The sequence below is a fragment of the Apostichopus japonicus genome, chromosome 8, assembly GCF_037975245.1.
Source record: "Apostichopus japonicus isolate 1M-3 chromosome 8, ASM3797524v1, whole genome shotgun sequence".
Taxonomy (NCBI): Eukaryota; Metazoa; Echinodermata; class Holothuroidea; order Aspidochirotida; family Stichopodidae; genus Apostichopus; species Apostichopus japonicus.
In genome coordinates this window covers 39,107,244-39,127,856 of record NC_092568.1, presented here as the reverse complement: position 1 = coordinate 39,127,856, position 20,613 = coordinate 39,107,244, and the positions used below count along the sequence as shown (strand labels likewise).

The following is a 20,613-nucleotide window of genomic DNA, read 5'->3' as shown; positions in this document are numbered from 1 at the left end:
ATAAAAAGATGATAATATAAAAGAGGTTGTGATATCAACAAAGCAAATTAACTCCATTATATTTATATGTCAACAAACACAAGATATCGTATGACGCAGTCTCTCAAACAGCTGCAGAAGATTCCAAATAGGTCAATCTGCTGATGGATCCAGGCTTCGTGTATGTCAAGGACATATTTATTTCAGAATCACATAACACATAAAAAATGGCCTATTAAACTTGTCACCCACATAGCTTCCAAAGATTCAATTCTGAGACAATTCCTTCAGAACTACCACTCCACGCTGTTCTTGGGGTTATTCAAGACAACTAATACCCGAGATAGAATAAACACAATTACGAGGCATTTTCTTCAAATGTCATCATTATTGTAAGTCCCTAAATGTAGGTCAAAGTAGTGTCAACTTTACTCAAACTTATGCGAGTTTTTACTATCATCCTCTCAGCATATTCTCTACTATTTCATGAAAACCTGACAACTGATCAATTACATATAGTGTTGCATCATAGTAATAGCAAGCAATGCAATTCTACATTTAAGCAAACATTTTAGATAAAAAATACCAAATCAACAATCCGATCATAGCCAGTTGCCAACCTTTTACAGTCTTAATTTTTTCTTTTCTAAAAATGCCTAAAACTTGTGTTAAACTGGTTATTACACATGGTAAACTTTTGGAGACATGGGAACAGCAGCGACACATGGAAGCAAAATTCTGAGTGATTCTAACTGTAAGAGAGACAAAAATATCCTGTGTATATTATATAGTTAAACCGTATTGAAGTTAGGTAGAGGCCCTGAAGTTTGATCAAAGCATGGAAAAGGCAGCCTAGCTTGTAAGGACTTACTTATTTTAAACTAAGTATTTCTTGAACAAACTATACTACTTACCCATCGTAGCTTTTCTTGCCTGCAACTATTACAGCCAAAAGGAGAATTACAGCCACAGAAATCTTCATAACGTTGTCATGTTTGCTTTCTAAAAGCCAAGTGGTCTTCAATTATTCATATCCCATAGTTAATTAAAATTAGCAAGTTGATGCATACTTCTACTTATCTCGCGTCATGACTCAACAGGTGTTGCAACAGACCCCCAGCTTTATAAGTTTAAGTCACAACTTTGTCCTTTTGTTTACATTCTCAGCCAAAATTAATCTTCCAAAAACTTAAAAAACCACTTAAATGATGTGTTTGTCCCTTTTCCTCTGTATCAGATGGTTTATCTGAACGTTTGCTTTGTAGATCATATATAACATTACAACACACATCGCTACTTTCAATATCATGTTTGCTTTAACCCATCTGCATATACCATTACAACACACATCGCTATCATGTTTGCTTTAACCCATCTGCATATACCATGACAACACTCATCGCTACTTTCAATATCATGTTTGCTTTAACACATCTGTATATAACATCACATAACACATTGCTACTTTCAATATCATGTCAAGAATGCACTGCAATGTGGTTCAACTGGACAAAGAACTATATTTCTGATGCTAATATGTATGCATCGATGTTGATTCTGTTGGAGAACAAGATATCACCTGAGGTTTTATGCACCCCCTTAATTCCTCAGGGGCTAGGATCTCCCACCCCCCCATTTATCCCCTCTCCTTGCAAGATGTGAGTGACCTATTGCCCATTTTTCAGTAGAACGTTACAGTTTACATTTAAATAACACCAAGCTTATCAGACAAGAATAAGAGTTTAAGGTACACTTGAAGATTTCGAAAAAGAAAACTGCAGGACGAATGTTAACTGAAATGATTCTGGAGTTTATTCAAAAAGTCAATCCAAGCTTTTTTCAAAAGCAAGAACCATTACAATTAACTGTTAAGTATATCATACATTCAGGTATCATTTAAGCAGTAAACGGTACATTAGTCTGATGTGACACTATGCACTCGGAGGATAACATGTACTGTGTAATTCACTCATTCTAATATTGACTCAAAATTATTAAAGTATCTTGCATGGAACCTTGATGAACTTAAGTTGAATTCCGAGACAAACTTAATTTTACTTTTATGGTCAGTCAGCAATGAAGACCAAAATACTGAATTCTCCCACTCACCGATATATCCATCATACCCAACAGCGGTAGATGAAAAGTCCTGCAAGAACAGATACTGTATCTACTGAACTTCACAGACTGAGCAAAACGAGAAAATTTGTTTCTAGTTTTTGCATTATTTTAATGTGCATTCTTATAAGTAAGTATGATATATCACGCTAGGACACAAATTGCCAAATCAGTTAGGATATGATTCACCATGATAGGATGATACGATTATGGAAGGACATCTACTTTCTTAGCGACAGGATCTGGATCTGTAGACGTGTAAAGAAGAAGTGCTTTTACTCCTTCAAATGTCTCTATACCAGTTGCTTCTATTTGGCTGTCTGGTAGTAAGAATCCTACATCCGAAGATTCTGGTCTCAGTTCAACAATGTAGGAATATTTGGCTCCTGCGGTATGGTAGGCCCAGTCTTCAGTAGCACCAGCAGCAGCGTCTGCGGAATATAGACACGTTATAGGTGAAAATTGGGTGTCAAAAGTAGAAGAACATCAAAATAGATCAACCTTAAAAGTCTACTGTGGTTTTTACAAAGAATAAATGATGAGAGAAAACAAACCGCTATGATTAAAATGTAGGTAACCTCAAGGTAAAACACAGAACAAAACCAGGTCAGGCTATAGAGACTAAAGAGGAATAATAGACGTATCAGGTAAGAGAGAGCCGTAACAGAAAGTATATGAGTTTATAGAGGTAATATAGAGGTTAGTTAGAGTTTGGAAAAGTGGAGTTTATAGAGAGGATAGACCACAAGGTGACAAGTCTGGATGGAATGCAGCGACAAAATGTACACAAGTCAGGTTGAATAAGCTAGACAGAATGTAGACAAGTCAGGGATAATACTGAGACTAAACCAAACATATGGGCAGGTCAAGTTCTGGAGGCTGAACAAAATGTACACAAGTCAGGTTAAGATATGTAAATCAGATATGTAGAAGTAATATGTATGTAGCAAAGTCAAGAGAGAGAAGCTAGATGAAAGCAGACCAATTCAGGGCAACTAGATTTATAAACTTCATCATAAACTCATTCGACAAGATTTCACGTTTGCTACTCACACATGAGAGCTGAGTTATGTACTTTGTATGTTGTACCAAAGACATCTTGTAAAGCTGTTGTAGCCTGTACAGCACCTGTCTCCTGCAAGCAAAACATTACAAAAATTGGATAAGCAATGAGATAAGAGCTGTAGATAAGATCGCCACCGGATATAGAAGTGTAGGATATAAGCTAATCGGATTCTTCCACATGCATATATATGCGGCTGCTTAACCTCCTCAGATAATTGTCTTCCACGTCGATATTATTATTTAATTAATATAATTAGTATCATATTATAAAGACACATTTAAAGTAACTTTGGCTGAAATAGAACGCAACTGTTGACCATATTTGAACAAGATTTTATTATTGAATTTTCTTGTGTATGTACCCTACTATGAACAGACTTATAGCACTGTGACTGGGCCATCTCATTAATGCACAGTTCTGTGCTATAGGTGTTAACCAGAAGCAATATATTCTGGGATTTTATATGTTAAAAACAAAACAAAAAACAATAAAAAATTGCTGCCATAATGTTCCTTTCAGACAATCGTTATGATAATATCCTTAAATGATATTGCATTTCGATAGTGCACACTGTTTTAATGATGTGTAGCAGTATAGGGAACAACAGTTTAATTTAGCTGTCACATATGTTCTGCTGAGTAATACCGTTGCTGTCAATAATGTTGAATGCATACAAGTAATAATTATGTGTGCATAGCAGTAACATAGATGCAAGTTTCTACATTAACGCTATTCTTAGATGAAGACACGAAAGGACACTAAACATCTGTCATACTCTAAATGACTCTTTCGAGACAGTGCATACCTGTTCATCATTATCTGGTGTTGCGGGGAGACCAGTCCTGTAACCCCAGGGCCACATCCAGTATAATCCATAACTATGGAAATCTATGAATACATGAAGTCCAGAGCTTGCTTGGAGGGCTCGGGCCCATTCATCCAATCCAGATGTCTCTGCTTCGCTTAATGGTCCTGTTCCATGATAAACCTCTGAACACTTCAAATTGTTTGCCCCATCGCCTGGACAATAAATTTATCAAATATATGACACCATGTCATGTATACTAAAGATGAAACTCATACAAAAATTTACTAATGATTGGTAAATTATCAACAACCAATGGTGTCATGCAGTTTACATTGGTGCCTGATGAACATTAATGAAGAGAGATAAAGATCACCAAAGTTATTTCATGTTGTTTACATTGTTTGCAAATAGTCAAAATTTAAAACTGACAGTCTCTACTTAAGGCATCTGTCCCATAGATAACTGTGTTAAGAGGAACCAATGATGTAATTTAGTCGACACTGAATGGTAAACGTATTTGAACATATTTATTTGAACATATTTGAACAGACTAATAAACCAGCTAAACAAGTGATTTGTGGAGTATGAACAATTTGCATAGAATTTAGATGAACAATGACTTTTTCTTATATCAGTATTGGTATATTATCAACAAACACATTGGCGCTAATAAATATGATCAATAAAGTATTTTAATGTTTCCTGGCTTATTTTGCAAGTTTCATCAAGGTGGAAACTTATTAAGAAAGTTCCATGGCAGCCTTCTGAGTTAAATAGTAGAGATTTAACCAAATAAAAACACACTGTATTTGTTATATTTGTCACTTACCTCCGAAATCAACATTCCAATTTCTGTTCAGATCCACACCAACACAAGCAGCTCCCGAATTAGGATTTCTGTTCTTTCTCCACATCCTGTCCTGTTATGAATGAATAAAATAACACTTTCTTCACCTTTTTATACATGAGAAAGTTTCATCTTATGCCATTCAGCGTTTGTTAAACCAGACTTTGAAACTTAACTTGTTCCCTCATTATGGTCTCCCCTGCGTAAAGCAAATACCACCCAAGTCCCCTGTTTTTGGCCCAAAACAGGGGAGATGAAATATCGACCGAGCTGGTAATGGAAGCCATACGGAATGCTCCTTTAAACAAATTCATGATTCAATACACAGTGTACTATTTCAGTGGTCAAGCCAAATTTGTCTTTACACAGGAACGTAGTCGCATCAGAGCCCGTGTGTTTACAATCACACGGTGGCTGGTCAATTGGGTGTGCTCAAGGATGAATCCAGATGGCAGTACTTGGTGTAGTTTATGCTATCATGTAACAAACTATTATGATTGAGAGGAGGACTGTTTTTCTATAGGCAGGCTTGACCATCATGCTTGAGGGAATCCCCTCTAAATCTAACCCACCCTAGATCAGACACCGCTAATCTTTGTGAGTCCCCTTCCCAAATAACCCACACCCTTTCCTCCTCCAAATTTGGGCTAAAAGAATGGCAGAACATAAATTTTGGGAGAGTGAAAGATTTGGAGAGTCTAAAGATAACCTCCAATTGGCTGTGGTCGGCGCTGATCGACAATTTGATTTTTACGACCACTAGTTGCCTGGAAACTGCATTTCTTCCTATCTTTGAAAGAAACTTACATCCTCACTAAAATGTACTATTTCGACTGCTGGTGAATCCGATACAAGAAATATCAATTATGATGATAATTTGAATCATGAACAAGAATTAGGAGAAACGTCTGGAGAATTTCTATACATGAAGGAATTTCACAGATTGACAGAGTGCCAAAAGTAATGAGACCATCCCCGAGATATCAGGAGAGTTGAAATATATGGCAGGAGCATAACTAAATGTATAACCAACTGGGTTTGGCCTGAAGAAGAGCATTACATATTACGGCCTTCCTTAGGATGCCAAACTGACAAAAATGTGCAGTAATATCCATACCCTGTCGATCCTCTTACTTGATTTCACATGAAGAACATATAATAAATTTGGTTTTTAAAATCAGAATATAGCTAATGCTGACTATAGTATGAAATACTTTATACGAGAATATGAAACAAAAGAGAAATATATATCCATACTTACGTCAGTCCAGCTGAAGTCGTAGCCATCTTTGTTGAAAACTGGTACAATGTAAATATCATAGAAATCAAGGATAGACGTTATGTCTTCATCTACTCCATAATTTTCCACAAGCTGAAAAGACCAAATGGAAAAAGGTTCTAGTGTATTTTACTTGCACAAATCCTGAAAGATAAAGCTGTATATTCTTGTGCGCAGAATTTCCTTGATAATTCCATTTGAATACCTCCGAGAAAAAGATTACGAAAAAGATTGTAACCGATTTATTGACGATCTGCTGTTATTTAATTTCAATAAATTATATTAATATAAATGTTGGGCACAAATATCACACAAAGGGATCAGCACATAGATATGAATGAATGTTTCGAGATGAAAAAGGTACCTGGCAAGATCAATCGCTGTCAAGTTCTAAAATTATTGCTGGCATATGGGAGTGATTTCAAACTTAACACATGTTTATATCCAACATAATCTTGTACCAAGATTACCTATTCTAATACTTGTACTAAGAGGATTGTTCATGATTATTTCAGATAAGTGAATGGAACTGTGTCTGTATTACTTTACAGTGCTCTTAACATGACGAACTATGATGTATACTTACATGTCATGCAGTATGAATCTTGATATAATATATGGTATATTCATAATAAGTTAGAGGAAGTAAATGGCTTCTGGTCACTTCTCCCAATCCCCCTCCCTTCCCCTCTTTCTGCAAATTTTCACTCAGGTAGAAAAAATGTCAGTTGTAACTGATCTGCAATTTCTCAGACATACTCTACCAGACCACCCAATTCCCCAACCTTTACCTATGTCCCCCCCCCCCACCTGCTCAGTTTTGTTACTGGTTATGACAATGAAAATATGGTCAGGCATAATTTAGCCATATTATGCCAAATTCTGGGTACTTACTTTTTTAGCAATGTTCAACATAGTAGCTGGTGAAATCCACTCCCTGGCGTGGATACCTCCCAGGAATACAACAGCAGGGTTGTTTGCATTTTTACCAGAAATCTGAAGAAAAAAATATTAGTAAAATTAAATATGACTGTGCCCCTGACTGTCATATCTTTGACGATTCTCAAAAAAGAGGAGAAAGGAATGGAAATGTTTATGACAATAGGGCTAGCTGTAGAAGCCGACTAATTTTACGTTCCTTCTTGTAAATGAATCACATCAAGTGAGACAAGGTATACTTAGGTTTCAAGTAAAGGAGTGACGAAAACCTGGCTTGGAAGTTATGTACAATGGAAAAGAACACAGGGCTTGTAATCTCGAGGCCAATGGTATGAGCCCCATTCTAGCAAAACATTCTTTGCTCTCTTCCATTTGACTTGATTTGACTTCAGGAAACACACTACGATGAAATAACGACAGTATCAACCAGTAACATATACTAAATTCACACACAATGTCCCCATATGTTTGCTTTAGTTTGCAAACTAAAAAAAATAAAGACACAAAAGACCATATGAGATAACATGAAGGACACCATGATTCCTGTTAGATATTTTTGTAATGACCATGGAAAATTGTCATCATGTCATCGGGACTCAATTCTTGAACATGGCGTTAAGCCAAATCCCAACCATTCTGTCATTTAGTAAAAGTAAGTAGCAGCTGATATATTACAAAAAATAAACAAGAACATCATTCATTCGAGTACCTAAATGACCCACTTATAACTAACTTAACTCTGATGATGTTATCTCCCTCTCCTCCCCTCCTGCACCACTCTATCACTCTTATTTCAGAAATATAAATTTTCCATATATCTGTACATGATTTATCTGAAAAAACATTCACACTACATATCTTATGTTTCAATTGCTTTTTCTGGTTCCGATCCACCCCCCCCCCCACTCCTTCCCGAACACCGTTTCCTTTACCTCCAAAAAAATGACTTTTCAAAACACATACCATACCTTAATGGCCTTAATGTCTTTTCCTTCGTGAGTGGTCGATGCTTGAACGATCGACACCCTTTCAGGGTAAAGAGCTGCAAAGTTAGCGATCCAAGAATCAATCTATACGGAAGAACAATAGTCTCATAGTTTTGGTTTTATTAATTTCCAAATAAACCTGAAAGTTGCATAAAAAGTTAATATGATCTCAATGCTGAGGATTTAAATATTCAATATTAAAAGATATTTCACTTCTGATCCCACGCTAGGACAATTCCATTAATATTATGATATTACAAGTCTGTAAGTAAGGATACTTTATGAAACCATAGAACTCACCTCATCCAGGGTGTGGTAACAGGTATAGAATTCTTCCTGAGTTATGTCATAGGCGCAAGTAGCCTGGGGCTCAATCAAGTCCTCAACATTTTCAATCTACAAATGAAAATACAGATTCTCCTCTCAATATTTTAGTTAATTTTGAGCCAGGGCTGTTTAAGAAAGTGGGGACTGACTCGTGGTGGAGCAATGGGGGAGGGGGTTTATTTGTAATTTACTGTTATCATGCATTTGTTTGCAATTGCATTGCTCTATGACCTGTATTATGTCCGAACACCAAAGTGTTATTCTTCACATATGGTAGAAAAGACACTCTTTAATTCATTTTAGAGCTTAAAACGATGATATGATAGAGAAAGCAAGAACTCATCAATGACATTTGCACAGGTACTTTTTCAAGAACACCCCTCCTTCCCCACCCATTTCCCACCAGTTCCTGAACTATGTATATGCTATGTTTGTGTACTTTATGTGAAATTGTATGATCCTCTCATGTAACATCAGCTGGGAGATAACCCATGTTCCCATTCTGCTAGTGGTCTAATGTGTGACTATACTCAATGCTACTAAGTTCTGTAAGAAAGTCATGCAATGTCAACATAGAAATCAACAACATATTGTACCTGCCTAACAATACTAAAATAGTAGTTATTACTCCCAATCATTCTTAACACATGTCATGTCAAGTTTAGTTCATAAATTATTCAAAATATTTATGAATGCTACAAATACGAGTCAGTTCTAGAAGATGTTATCATTTGCCACAGATCCCTGACTTTTAGATGATATTTGCATTTCAAAGTTGTTAAGTAGGTACTATATGAGACCTACCAACACTGAATACTCCAACTTTCTCCTCTTCAAAAAGTCTTCTACTCTTCCAGCAACTCTAGGAGGTACCATTACGTCTGTAGGGTCATCAAGAGTGTGGGACATGTGCCAGAAGTCAAGCTGCAAGTTATAAAATAATACAAACCAGAGTCATGGGTGAAAAAAATATAGAAAAAAATGATAATGTACAGAAAGATATCATTGATGCAAATATATCAGAAATATCATGAACAGAACAGATTGATATCCAACTGCCGTTACAACAACATAACACGTCCAAACCCACTGAGCCCGACCACCCCCCCCCCACCCCCAAAGAGAGCCAACATTAAAAGTAAGCCCTAGCTGCCTTACACCAAGCATGTGATAACAGTTGCAATGTACTGTATGAGCCTACATTATGTGGACATTTCATGAATTCATCTTTTATGTTGCACGTATTATTTTTGGAGTACATGTGGATTCTTCTTTACTATTATGATATATATATAGCTATAAATATACAATATATAGTAAATCATCCATTAACCTACTAAGTTGGTTGGCTTCATGACATAAGGTGACCATATTTTTGGGGGGAGTTGGGAAGTGAACAGGGCACTTTGGGAAAGATTATAGTCTTATTCATAACATACTTTATTGATAGAAAACCATCATGTGTAAAAGTAAGTGGGCCTGACATATCGATCCAAGCAGGATTTAATTCTTCTGAGGCTGTTATTTTATTTATAAAAACAACATGGATGATTTACTATTGTATTCCCAGACTATTTCATATGATCTACTACCAGTCATCAACTTGATGTTAAGTAAGGACACATGCATGGTCAATGTCCTTTCTTAACTGTGATAAAGTGTGTTAAGATATGTCTAATTTCTCACGGGGCTAAATAGCCTAGCGCCAGAAGGAGAAGAATAGAATAACTAACCTGTTTAGATCATCAATTATTAAGTATGATCTTATCTCTTTGTCAAGTAAATATACTGGTGTGAATAATCAACTTCAAACACAGCTGCAAAAGTAGGGCTGACGTGAGTCCTTGAATATTTTGGAACATTTTAGAGTTCAATAACTTTTAGCAACGCAGTTTTCTTTTTCTTTATTGCCAAACGTTGCTATGAATAAGCTATTTCACATTGCAGAAAAATAAAGTTTAGCTCAACTGAGTTTTCCATTCATTACAATTTCGATGGATCGCCTAGTTAGAACACAAAGATAAGTGAATAAGATGGGGCTATATTTGGCAATTTGGATGTCACGTCTTTAGCATTCGTACATGGTAGCTAATCTAGCTAGCAAACCTATGGGTATTGAATTTCGAAGATTGTTTTAGGGCTTAACTATAACTGTTACTGGAACAGCAAGACTATATATTATATTTTAACAGCTACTGTTTATTGTACTGTACAGTGTTAACTGGGATGTTAGGCTGACTTATGCAAATATGAGCATTCATCCCATATGGGGTCAGAATTCACTTTCATTTCTCTAGCTGAGTACATACAATAGCAGATTAATAACATGGAAATATGGTACCATTATTCCTGAGTTCAGTCTGTAAAACATTCTAAAGAATACGTTTCAGCCACAATTCATACAAGCAGCAACATCTGAGTTTTAAATAGTACATAATGCTTCAACCAGAATTATCATGAGATCTGGAAGTGCCCTGCTTATGTTCTTATCTTACAATCTTATCTCATCGTCCAATTGCAGAGCGACTAGATCCAGTGAGAATTTTATACTCAGTAACAGCTGGGCAGGCAATAGGGCAATTAGTTTACTCGTTCAATAGTCTATCTAAATACTTCAAAGTAATTTTTGTCTCATAGAAGGGTTCTTTGTGTCCTTTTTAAAGAGTTTTACAATAATTATTAGTGTAAATAGAAGGATAAATTGCCTCAAAATTGTTTATCGCTAAAAGTTTTCAAAAGTAATCCGCTGCAGGTTCTGGCCCTAAAAATTATTTCTAGGCATTTAGGAGTGGTCACTTTATCATTTACATAACTCAGATATAATATTTTAGTGGCACAGTAAAATGCTTGTTGAAGTTGCGGCTGAGGTTGTTGACAAAGATGTGCATCATTTGACTGTGTTGCATATTTGCATGAGGACAATATTCATGACATTTATTATTGTTAGTATTGAAAGAAACCAGATGGAAGTAAACTATTGCCTCGTTTTCCTTGTAGTATCATAGCACATAACTGGTGCATATGAACAATGTGTCCTCACATGCTTCTTATAAAGTTTCATCCATTGAAAGAGAAACTTGGATAGATCTACAAAATTGCTTAATTTAAAGTGGCCATGACACGAAAACTTCAACGTCCTATCTTTTAGGGATCCATCTAAGCATGTTGTCTAGAACATATATCAACCATTCTGCCAGTTAAAATCTTGATTTTTCTAGTCGAAAATTGAGAATTAATTTACGCTATTCAGGGCTTGAAAAGTTTGTTCGCCCGAAAAATTTTCCTAACCTCATGACGTCATGTGACGTCATCTAAGGAATACGATTCGCTCTCGCTGTTCCCTCCGAATATATATACACAAACTTACACTACCAAAAGTGTACATAAATTCACAAAAAAAAAATCGATAACAATTTCAGCGCGTAATCTAATCTAAATTTTCCGTGGAATTGAAGATTTATAACCAAATGCGGCATATATCAGGATTTGTAGCTTGAATCTATCAGAGAAGCTTTATCTACTGAATTGCGTTATGATACCATTTATTCTTAGATTAAAGACTTAGTCTACGTTTCGGGCTGCTGTACTTGTAACATTAGGCTGGCAACATTATCTGGCAAGAATACAATTAACCATGCATATTTAAAACATGCAGTTGAAAGTAATTACCTGAACACCTAGTGATTTGCCCTCAAAAAGTTCTGCAATCGCAACTCTTCCACGTTCTGTTTTTGGAGTAATTCGATAAACTGAATACCTGCAATAAAATTACATGAAATGCTTTTAATTTTGTATGAACATGTTTTAAATCAGTAACATTCATATGCATAGACCACCGCTCCATTTTGAAAATAAATCTCATTCTAATTGGTTAATATCAGGTTTCAGTTATATAAAAACTAAAAATATGAGTTTGCATTTTCTTTCTTCTCGAAAGCCATTGCAGCACAAAAAACAAAATACAAATCTCATTGACCATGTTGGTCTGTCAATATTAGATAAAGTAGGCAGATAGTTCATATCTTTGCATTCCTAATGAGAGCACTTTACAAGAGGCTATACGTCTATTCGTAAAGTTGAATCAACTCTACTTACACCCAGCTGCTATCACATTATTGTCTTTATTATTGCTGTTGTCGAAGATTTAAGGATAAACAATGGCGCTGCTCTTTGCTGTTAGTAAAATATGCATTTCTTACACAAAGCTCAAATGTACAAAATTGGGTACTATTAAAGAAATGATTTCTTCTAATTAAGAAATTAAATCGATGCAAAGATAAGCACTGGACCTGATTCCCATTTTTCCTACTTGGGCCTGATTAGATTTTTAGAATAGAAGAAACAGCAATGAAAATTTCATTCTTGATTATGGTTTAGTAAGCTTATTTCAACCCCCGAAGAATGAAACGAAATAGAATTCAACCAAATGTATAAAGTTTTCATCACTCACCCATCGTAACTTTTTTTGCCTGCACAAAATGCAGCAAAAAGCAAGACGATAGCGACTGATATCTTCATGGTGGTATAAGATGTCTCAATATGGGGCTTTGGGATATCTCTTCAGCTCCCTTTATGCCTGACCCAAATAGTTTGCCTTCCTGATGGCAATCCTTTTCCTTATCTAATCTTAGCGATTAGATCTACTTAGATGTGTAAACAACAGCTGGTCTTGTTTCTTTTGCTACAGCAACTTTTTTCATAAACTTTATTTGATTTCTACTCGACAAAATTTCAAAACTACCACTGTGTGGTACATAGCTAATGCTTTCAATTTCATAAGAGTTTCACTGAAACTTTCCAATATGTAATGTATACATTCACAATTTGCAAGTTCTAAAGCTGAGTGTGGGAATGTTTCTTTACCAAACTGAAGCTAATCATACGAGTTTCACTGAAACGTTCCAATATGCAATGTATACATTAACAATTGGCAACTTCTAAAACTGAGTGTGGGGAATTTCTTGACCAAACTGAAGCTAATCATACGAGTTTCACGGACACTTTCCAATTTGTATGTATATATTCACAGCCGTGTCTGAGAAAGATTCTTTACCAAACTGAAGCTAATCATACGAGTTTCACTGAAACGTTCCAATATGCAATGTATACATTAACAATTGGCAACTTCTAAAACTGAGTGTGGGGAATTTCTTGACCAAACTGAAGCTAATCATACGAGTTTCACGGACACTTTCCAATTTGTATGTATATATTCACAATTGGCAAGTTCTAAAGCCGTGTCTGAGAAAGATTCTTTACCAAACTGAAGCTAATTATAAGTTTCACTGAAACTTTCCAATATGAAATGTATACATTCACAATTGGCACGTTCTAAAACTGAGTGTGGGAAAGTTTCTTTACCAAACTGAAGCCGATCATACGAGTTTCACTGAAACTTTCCAATTTGTATGTATATATTCACAATTGGCAAGTTCTAATGCCGTGTGGGCAAGTTTCTTTACCAAACTGAAGCTAATTATAAGAGTTTCACTGAAACTTTCCAATATGTAATGTATACATTCACAAATGGCAAGTTCTAATACTGGGTGTGGAATGTTTCTTTACCAAACTGAAGCTAATCTGTAATTGCCTCCAGAAATGCGGATCCCAATTCAGGATAATTTCCACCATTGCCACGAAAATATACCTTGATGAATGTGGAGGGGATTTATTTACAATGGGCAGGCAGGGTAATACTGCAGTCATCACTGGTGACACCAAGCGGTAATTGCCCAAGGTAATTATTGTATGTGCACTGGTTTTATTTAGAGCTGATGTTCAGATCATCTACCTTCCAAACATTTTAGCTTTCGTTAAAATTCCAATGTATAATATCACCCCCACCCCTTGTCCTATTAACCTCTCCTCTGCCCTGGTCATCCCAGACTGTGATCTGCTAATTGTGAATTAAACCAGTAAAAGGTGAAAGAGAGAAGGGAATGTGAGTGGACTAACTAATGTTCTTAAATAATTCAGTAACCAGAGACAAGTTAACATCAGAGTGAACACATTATTACAAGACTCTCAACTAGTTTATAATTTTCACTTCTTTTTGAGATATATTCCATTATCGGCTAAGTTTCAAAAATAGTAAAAGAAAAGTATGAAATATTAGTCAATCTAACATTGAATGTAGAAGTAGAAAGAGTTTAGAGTTAAGGCATGATCAGCTAAGCTGCAAAAATAGTAAGAGAAGAGTATGAAATATTAGGCAACCCAACATTGAATGTTGAAGTAGAAAGAGTGTACAGTCAAGGTATTTTATATATCCGTTGCAATTACATTACTGGAATGCAACATTTATAGATAAATATTTGAAAAGGGTGAATAGAATTCAAAGACAGTAACAAATACCTATGAAGAAAAGTATCAAAGTTAAAGATACAAAATTGACAACCTTAAAGTATAGGTTCTTATATTGAATACAGTTTACTGTGTTAGGGTAAGTATATGTAATTAACTCTGGATGAATAAAGACATGCTTTTGTAATGCAGAGTTCCAATGTTGTAAACAAAACATACAACAGCCCAACGATTTCACAGGGTTGCCACTTTATCTGTAATATTCCACTACCAGTTTGCAATTCAACTTAATCTGGTTTGACACTACGCTAGTTGAGAGCAAAGTAAATAACCAAAATAAGCAATAAGAATTCAGCTTGTTTGCACAATCTGTCATCAATCACACAGTTGCCAGGTGACAATGCGGACCTAATTTGTTACTCTCTCCTATATGCTGAATGTATACAGACTTGTACTGTTGATTCAATCTAAGTATCAACTGCTTAAATTTATTTATGTTCCTAAATAATTAGATACCAAAATGCACAAATAAATCTAGATACAAAGTAATAATTCCTATTTAATAGAATTTAACAGAAATAACTCTCCAACAACGTCCATTACTGTTGATATAAAGGATGAAGAGTGAACCAAGTACTGATCAAGGTTGATTTTAAAGAAATCTTGCTGGTTGTTCATCTTGAAAGCCTGGAATATCGTTTAAGGTTGTCTCACCAGTAAGGTTGGTGGTAAAACAAGATGAATGTATTAGTTACAAGTACGATTGATGTAACAAAGGGTTTATTACCAAATTCAAAAAATAATAATCATATAATTGAAGGTTATAAAAATGATGTATGATTTTTGAGTTAAGGCTGGGTTCATTTCTACAAAGCAGCACCATGATTAGCCTCAAATTTGTCAACATTTTACTGACACTTCCTTTGCACTAAAGAAAAGCCACTACATTTTTACTGGAATTTGGATGTCCACTCAAAATAAACAAAGACAGGATTTGGACCGGGGACAGACGCCACCTTTCAGTAAGGTCCTTGTTGCATTGTCTCATTTAAATTCATCAGTGATATATACAAGATATGGTGTGAAATAGTTTAAGTAACAGGTTTAAAAAAAAAAAACATAATGACTATCAGCCTCTTTGCATATATTTGCATATATATAAAGAACAAATCTCGTTACTGGTAGCACCAGCACCAGCAGCAACATGTCCCTTTTATTAAACTTGTCAGCTAAGAGTAAGCAATTGCAGAGTATAAAAACTGAATTCTCAAGACATAATTAAGTTTTAAAGAAACATTACTTACAAATTACCACCACATTATGAAATGACATGTCTGAACATGCACAAAGTTTCATTTTCAAAACTTTACTTTTTCTGAGTACAAGAGAAATTTGTCAAAAATATTGCTGAATATGCAATAAAAACAGATAACTCTGCGAGCCTATTTTGCTTTCTTAGTATCCTGATTTGCAGGTCTTTGTTCTTCTACTGTGTCCTCAGTTTGGTTGAAGATAAACTTGTAGCCTGCTATCATCAGTACCATTGATATACCTAAAGAAATGTAAAAACAAAGAAGAGGAAATCAGATAATTGACTATGTTTTCACTTCCGGTGTCTGGGGCATAAACACTTGAATTTCCATCCAGAATGCAGTATGTAAGTGCTTGGGTTGGGTGTGCTGTCTTCCTAGCAATACCTTGACTACCACTGATAACCTGCATCAATTCCCAAGGTGATCTGTGAAGTATGGAAACTAACAACTTATACATAAGTCAGGGCAAAATTTTTGATGGACGTCCAGTTGTCCAAGACGACCAGTTCTATGTGGATGACCAAAATCAGCTTGTTTATTCTTTCTTACTTGTAATATAACAACAAACGTAGATAATTCACGAAAGGGTGTGAAAACTCTTAGAAGCAAAGTTTTTTTGAACTGGCATTAATTCTGAAGTTCATATTCTACCTATCTGGAAAAGAGCAACAACATAATCTCGGTAAATTTACGTTTTTGCAAGAATGATGCCAAATATGACCAATTAAGGGATTTCTAGCTTTGCATATGAGAATGGAGGCCTTTTGGGGATAAAATTAATTGAGTAACTTGCATGAATCTAATGTGCAGTGTGAGTTTGAACAGCAAACAGCTACTTGAAAAACATGCTCTCGGTACTCAAAGAAAATGCAGGGGGTGTGTTGGTAGCTTATCAAAGAGGACCAACAACCAAGTCAAACCATAAATATCTCAGTCTGAACACTCACCAGTAACAGAATTACATCTCAAAACTAAACTCTACTGTAGCAATATTGATATATACACACTTCACCAACTAATAGTACTAACAAAAGAAATTTCAAAATATGAGAACCAATAATAAACAGCAATAGGGGAAGTTAAAGGTCAAGTGACACGTAACAGATTTCCTTCAAACTTAGACAAATTGAAAAGCTACATATCAAAACCCTATATTCCAAATTTGGAGTTCCACAATTGTTTCTTTGCTGTTTTAATTAAGTTAATAACCAAGCTAATTCCGAAAGATAATGACGTCACGGGGGGAACCGCCAATGTTACCAAAACTAAGTATGCCTAATATGTTAACCGAGATCAAAGCCGTAAACAATACGTCACGAACAGTAAACAAAATATCAGATGAGAATGGGTGCACAACAGTACAAGAAAGTTTCGTGTTCGTCAAACACTGTATACAGCGATAGCTTAGTACCAGTGCACTCATCCAGCCTAGCTGCCTATAAGTAAAGATTGGCTTGGACCTTCGAGCGAATCTTATGTGTGCAGTGCGCCCTTCACCAGTTAAAGTTTCGATTCCTATCGCCTATCCGCGCAACTTGGACTTGGAACACCAACAGCTCGCCGTCTAGAAGACAATGCCGTTCCTTCTCTGTTTGGAGAAAGTATCTTCAAATCTCGAGAAGATATAGAAACAAGTAGACCAGTAGTTGCGAAGCTGGATCGGAAAAGAGTAAGTGTATTTTCTGGCCTAGGCCTACTACAACAATGACTAACTTGGTATTATTACTATCTTACAGTAGGCTAATTCTTATAATTTCGTTCAGTTAGTTAGGCCCTAAATTAGGTACGGCGACGATAAAGTTAGGAGTAGGCTAGGGCTATATTAACTTTCATTTGTGGTACATCATGAAAAATCCAGAATAACAAGCATAAGATGTCATTTTGCCCAATATTATAATGTGCTCCCACCTATCTATATACTCAGAGTCATAGCTCATATGTTTCACAGTAAATGACATCCTTATATTTTGCCATTTTTGTTGGTAGGGCTGCAATTTTTGTTGCAAGAGAAAACGCTTGTGACAGGTACTTTCAAACATATCAAGCTGCTTTCTTAAATGAACTTTCATAGCTTCCTTGTTATTTTCTTTCCCATTTTTCAATACTTAGATTAATCTAGAAGCTGTTCCCCAACCAACTGCAGTGAAAATAAAGGCAGGATTCTGCAGAATGTACATCCCCATCTAAAGGTAGCATGATCTTATAGACATGTGCTTGATATTACCGAAAAACAGTTGGGAAATGGGGGAGGGGAGGGTGGTGACAGGCATTAAAGATTTAAGTAGTCAGTTTTGAACGGGATACAAGGAATCTCCACCAGTAAAACATTGAGGCATGTATATGGGGGGCAAGCTACCAGACAAAAAGGAGGCAGGGGGGTTGGGGGGAGAAAATGTGGTAGAGAAGTGTAAGCTAGGGTAATACAAGGAAGAATGGAAAACTTTCATACATCTATAGAGTATTCTATAGCAGAAGTGAGTACAGGGGCCAAAATTTTAGAAACAGTACTCGTTGAAAGTAAAATAGCAATTAAAACTGCACATCGGGCAGGCTGACTAGGGGATAATATACATTGTATTTTATCCATCATATCCGCCTGCCTGACGAGAGTGGTTGAGGAGGCTATACCTGATGGCTTCACAGGAAAATATAAAGGCTACAGCTATAGTTACTGAGAGAAGGGAGATTACATTGTAGTTATACTATATGAAACCAAGCTGAAGTCATTTGCAATGCTCATGGTGTGAGTGGCCCATATTTTTGCAGCCACATAAAGCAGGATATGCTCCCCTTCAGAAAAGATAAGTGAACCATCTAGGCAGCTGACCCCTGTCCAAGAGCAGCCTACTGTATGTGTGTGGTATAATAAGCGTTTATTCTAATTTTCAGTGAATGTAACACATGTAGAAGTCCAGTGTTCACTGGTCCCCCTACCACCATTGAAGTTGCTGACTGGACCAACAGAGACAAAAATACCATCAAAGCAACCAGGACCATCTCACAGTGGCGATGATGGTCTGTCTGCTGCTGTGGCATCCACATCGGGATACACCCAAAAACCGCCAGGTAGTCCGGACTACACTCCATCAGTTAACTCATCTGAACATGACAAAGATGACCCTTCAAGGTAATTTTCAAGATTGATAGTAGATTAGTCTGGAAAATCAATTGGTGCCATAAGGTAAAACCTGACCCATGTATCCACACCAATTGAGGTGTACTCAGCTGTCGCCTTAGTTGGGCATCCAAAGACTTGACCGACAACTGTGCCATGCATATTGACCGAAATGGAGTGATTGGAATGCCTCTATCTAAATGGTATGTTTTTATGAACTATTATTATATTATTCTTCATATCTTTACTATTCTACAGATTATGTATGGGAACTTCTTGACTGCTTGCAACAACTTCTGCAGAAGTGGAACTCTGGGAGAGGAGTGTCCTGTTCCTGTCAGAAAAGAGCCCCCACCCCTTGCAAGCTCATATGTTCATCCGAACAATGAGGATGCCATAAAACAACACCGAAGCAGATTTCAAAAGCTTTGCTGAAGTACTGTAGTTGATGGCCTCCCAAGTTCTAATTTTGTTTCAATGTAGTGGGGAGCAATCGACTCTGTGAATCGTCTGTTCACATGGTGTATGGCACAGCTGCAGAGCAGTGTTAATTAACAGGTCGCTACCAGCCTTTAGGGAAGTTGCTAAAGTTTTACATTCAAGTTTTACTTACATCTGGTTTCCATTGTAACTAACTATCAGTAATGATAACATTATATTTAAAAAAAAGTTCCAATGACAAGTATTCCTTTCTAGAGAGCTTAGACTTCATAAATATAAATTTCATGCTGACTTACTATTTGTATGCAACTTTGGTGTTTCAAACATGTTGCCAATTTTTTGTTTTTCTCGAAAAGAATTGACAGAAATTTGCTGTTTGTTCCCCGCATGGGATAAAATGTGATTTTTTTTATCTCATTTATGATCAGGTAACCTTGATATTCCATGGAATAATGAACAATTTCAGATTGATTCGCATTACACTTTTATTAAAATGAAAGCCTAAGCTCTCCAGATCCCATTGACATAGTGGTTGAGGGTACTTTATTCAAACTATTCTTCTATTTTAACCTAGTATATTTGAGATTTCAATCATCCAGATTTTGTTGGCAGGCTACTAGAAGTGACAGCTTTGCTTACAAGAGAGAATACATACAAAAAATTAACTTGAATTTTTATTATTTATTACTGTTATGTACTTCCCAAACTTGAAAATGTAAAATTTCATCCAAAATTGTAGTTAATACCATGAACCAGAAAAATGTAAGCTGGAATTCCAAAATGTTCACCATTCAGCCACAAAACAGACAGGACTGAACCCTGTTTCTATAAAACTTTGCAGAAATGATACTATGACTTGGCATAAACAGTCCACATTCTCACAGTCTTGATAATTTAAATCATTCATACTGTTCAGATGGTAAAGCTTCTCTAATCCTCCTTACTGCATAGGATGGGAGAACAACACAAATCTCCTTCCCTAAAAACTGCTAGCTCATCCGTGAAAGTTGTCTGTATGCTGTGTGTCTGTATTTCCTGTAAAATAATCATATGAAAACCAGCTATAAAAGATGAAGATACACAAAAGCTTGG

At 36.0% G+C, this 20,613-nt stretch overlaps 2 protein-coding genes and 2 long non-coding RNA genes across 6 annotated transcripts in view; 1 reads left to right on the top strand and 3 right to left on the bottom strand.

Moving 5' to 3' along the window:
• Positions 1 to 1,773: 1,773 nt before the first annotated feature.
• Positions 1,774 to 12,956, bottom strand: LOC139971937 (carboxypeptidase B-like). The gene is made up of 11 exons (XM_071978790.1): positions 12,800 to 12,956; positions 12,019 to 12,106; positions 9,154 to 9,273; positions 8,323 to 8,418; positions 8,005 to 8,106; positions 6,992 to 7,093; positions 6,080 to 6,190; positions 4,801 to 4,891; positions 3,969 to 4,183; positions 3,151 to 3,232; positions 1,774 to 2,528 (listed from the first exon to the last, which is right to left on the bottom strand). Exons 1-11 carry the CDS (start codon positions 12,865 to 12,867, stop codon positions 2,305 to 2,307), a joined length of 1,299 nt encoding a protein of 432 aa, XP_071834891.1. The 5' UTR covers positions 12,868 to 12,956; the 3' UTR covers positions 1,774 to 2,304.
• Positions 12,957 to 14,359: 1,403 nt separating this feature from the next.
• Positions 14,360 to 20,613, bottom strand: part of LOC139971946 (ergosterol biosynthetic protein 28 homolog) — an 11,035-nt gene continuing 4,781 nt past the window's right edge. For all 3 annotated transcript variants that reach the window (XM_071978806.1, XM_071978805.1, XM_071978804.1), the window contains exon 5: positions 14,360 to 16,204. In XM_071978806.1, the coding sequence (XP_071834907.1) occupies positions 16,095 to 16,204 (110 nt within the window). In that variant the 3' untranslated portion in view covers positions 14,360 to 16,094. The remainder of the gene's footprint in view (positions 16,205 to 20,613) is intronic.
• On the top strand, positions 16,238 to 19,469 carry LOC139971951 (uncharacterized). Its single transcript, XR_011794540.1, has 4 exons — positions 16,238 to 17,634; positions 18,075 to 18,154; positions 18,855 to 19,092; positions 19,339 to 19,469. It is a non-coding gene; the product is annotated as an uncharacterized lncRNA (long non-coding RNA).
• LOC139971949 (uncharacterized) overlaps positions 19,563 to 20,613 on the bottom strand; it is a 1,890-nt gene continuing 839 nt past the window's right edge. Inside the window, exon 2 of the long non-coding RNA XR_011794539.1 lies at positions 19,563 to 20,556. This is a non-coding gene — a long non-coding RNA (uncharacterized lncRNA). The remainder of the gene's footprint in view (positions 20,557 to 20,613) is intronic.